The sequence below is a fragment of the Palaemon carinicauda genome, chromosome 4 (assembly GCF_036898095.1).
Source record: "Palaemon carinicauda isolate YSFRI2023 chromosome 4, ASM3689809v2, whole genome shotgun sequence".
Classification (NCBI taxonomy): Eukaryota; Metazoa; Arthropoda; class Malacostraca; order Decapoda; family Palaemonidae; genus Palaemon; species Palaemon carinicauda.
In genome coordinates, this window is record NC_090728.1 from 189,713,583 (window position 1) to 189,715,457 (window position 1,875).

Below are 1,875 nucleotides of genomic sequence, written 5' to 3' on the forward strand. Positions count from 1 at the left end.
TAAATGGTAAACGGATGCAATGGTAAACTCCAGTCCCTTATTCCTTTGTTCCGGGAACTTCCGGAGTTTCCAAACTGAGGCACATGTACCCCCAGATACATTTTTACTCTTCAGGTGGTAAATTGGAAGAGAAAATAGCCATTACTGTGTAATAAATGATGCAGTCTATATTGACACTGAATGATATAATAATATCACAATATAATTTTCATTATTTCTCTTTTCCTCCTGCAATTCTAGGGGTAAACTTCTATTCTTATCGACCCTAGCACTTTGGGGGGTAACCTTTTGAGAAACGATTGAGAGAAATCTAAAGAAATTTTCAGTGTCAAAAATAATTACATAATTACTTTAATACTGTGTAAGTAATAATAGCAATTAATATCAATTAGTTCACCAAACGTTCAGCTGGGCTTCACAAGGCACTAGAAGAGTTGAAAGACCCAGGCCTACATGGCTGAGGACTATGAAGCGCGATGTACGAGATGATGAATGGAGAAGTATTGAATTAAAAGCTCAAGATAGACACGACTGGCGAAATCTAACCGAGGCCCTTTGCGTCAATAGGCGTAGGAGGAGATGAAGATGATGATGATGATGATGATGATAGTAGTGTAAAATAATAATTACACAGAAATCAAAATCAATTCCCAAAACAAATCTGCACCAAGCCTAATAATTTCCATCTGCTGTAGCTTGCAGATGAGCGACCCAACAACAGATAAACTCGAAGTGTAAACAAATCTTCAGCCAAGATAATCAACTCCAGACGCTAGTTGCTCCCTTCAGTCCAGAATAAACAATAGCAACAGTACCAAGATGAGTATCTCCGTTACCCTTATCAGTTCAAACGGGTTAAACCCAATTCTGGACTATAATGGAAAGCGACACATACCCTCTCCTTCGAGTTCATACTTGCACGCACATCCACGAATAAATAAAGGCAATACTATTGCGCTAGTGTTCTGGGTCAGTCCAAGGTGTCCCGGGTAAAACCACGGTGTCCTGGGTCAGTCCGGGGTGTCCCCAGTAAGACCGGGGTGTCCCGGGTAAGACCGGGGTGTCCTGGGTAAGACCGGGGTGTCCTGGGTAAGACCGGGGTGTCCCGGGTAAGACCGGGGTGTCCCGGGTAAGACCGGGGTGTCCCGGATAAGACCGGGGTGTCCCGGGTAAGACCGGGGTGTCCTGGATAAGACCGGGGTTGTCCCAGGTAACTCGGGGTGTACTGGGTCTGTCCGGGGTGTCTCCGGTAAGACCGGGGTGTCCCGGGTAAGACCGGGGTGTCCTGGATAAGACCGGGGTTGTCCCAGGTAACTCGGGGTGTACTGGGTCTGTCCGGGGTGTCTCCGGTAAGACCGGGGTGTCCCGGGTAACACGGGGGTGTCCCAGGTAAGACCGGGTATTCATGGTTAAGACCAGTCTGGCAAGGGTCAGACCAGGGTGTTCCGGCTAAGACCGGGGTGTCCCGGGTCAGACCGGAGTGTCCTGGGTCAGACTGGAGTGTCCTGGGTCAGACTCAGGTGTCCCAGGTAAGACCGGTGTATCCTAGGGCAGACCGGGGTGTCCCGGGTCAGGCCGGGGTGGCCAGGGCCAGACTGGGGTAGCCCGGACCAGACCGGGGTAACTATGCCATTAAGAGGAAGGAGGCTAGTGGACCCAGGCAGGACATCGCTGCATTGAGACCATTAAACCAAAAGCCCTTCATCTGAGGAAGTTGGGGAACTCCTGCAGTCGATGCAAGATGTCCTTATATTTCGGGGAGTGTTAATTGGTTGTTGTTGGACGTCAAGCTGTGAGCAAGTTAAGTCCAGAACTTAATAACTGTGGACAAGGTACGTAGTTACTTTTGTAATTGGTATATCAATTCATGCAGGG

At 48.5% G+C, this 1,875-nt stretch overlaps 1 protein-coding gene across 1 annotated transcript; it reads right to left on the minus strand.

Annotated features, from left to right (window-relative positions):
- Positions 1–957: 957 nt before the first annotated feature.
- On the minus strand, positions 958–1,407 carry LOC137639803 (uncharacterized). The gene has a single exon (XM_068372045.1). The coding sequence runs from the start codon at positions 1,405–1,407 to the stop codon at positions 958–960; it is 450 nt and encodes a 149-aa protein (XP_068228146.1).
- Between the last annotated feature and the right edge of the window lie 468 nt (positions 1,408–1,875).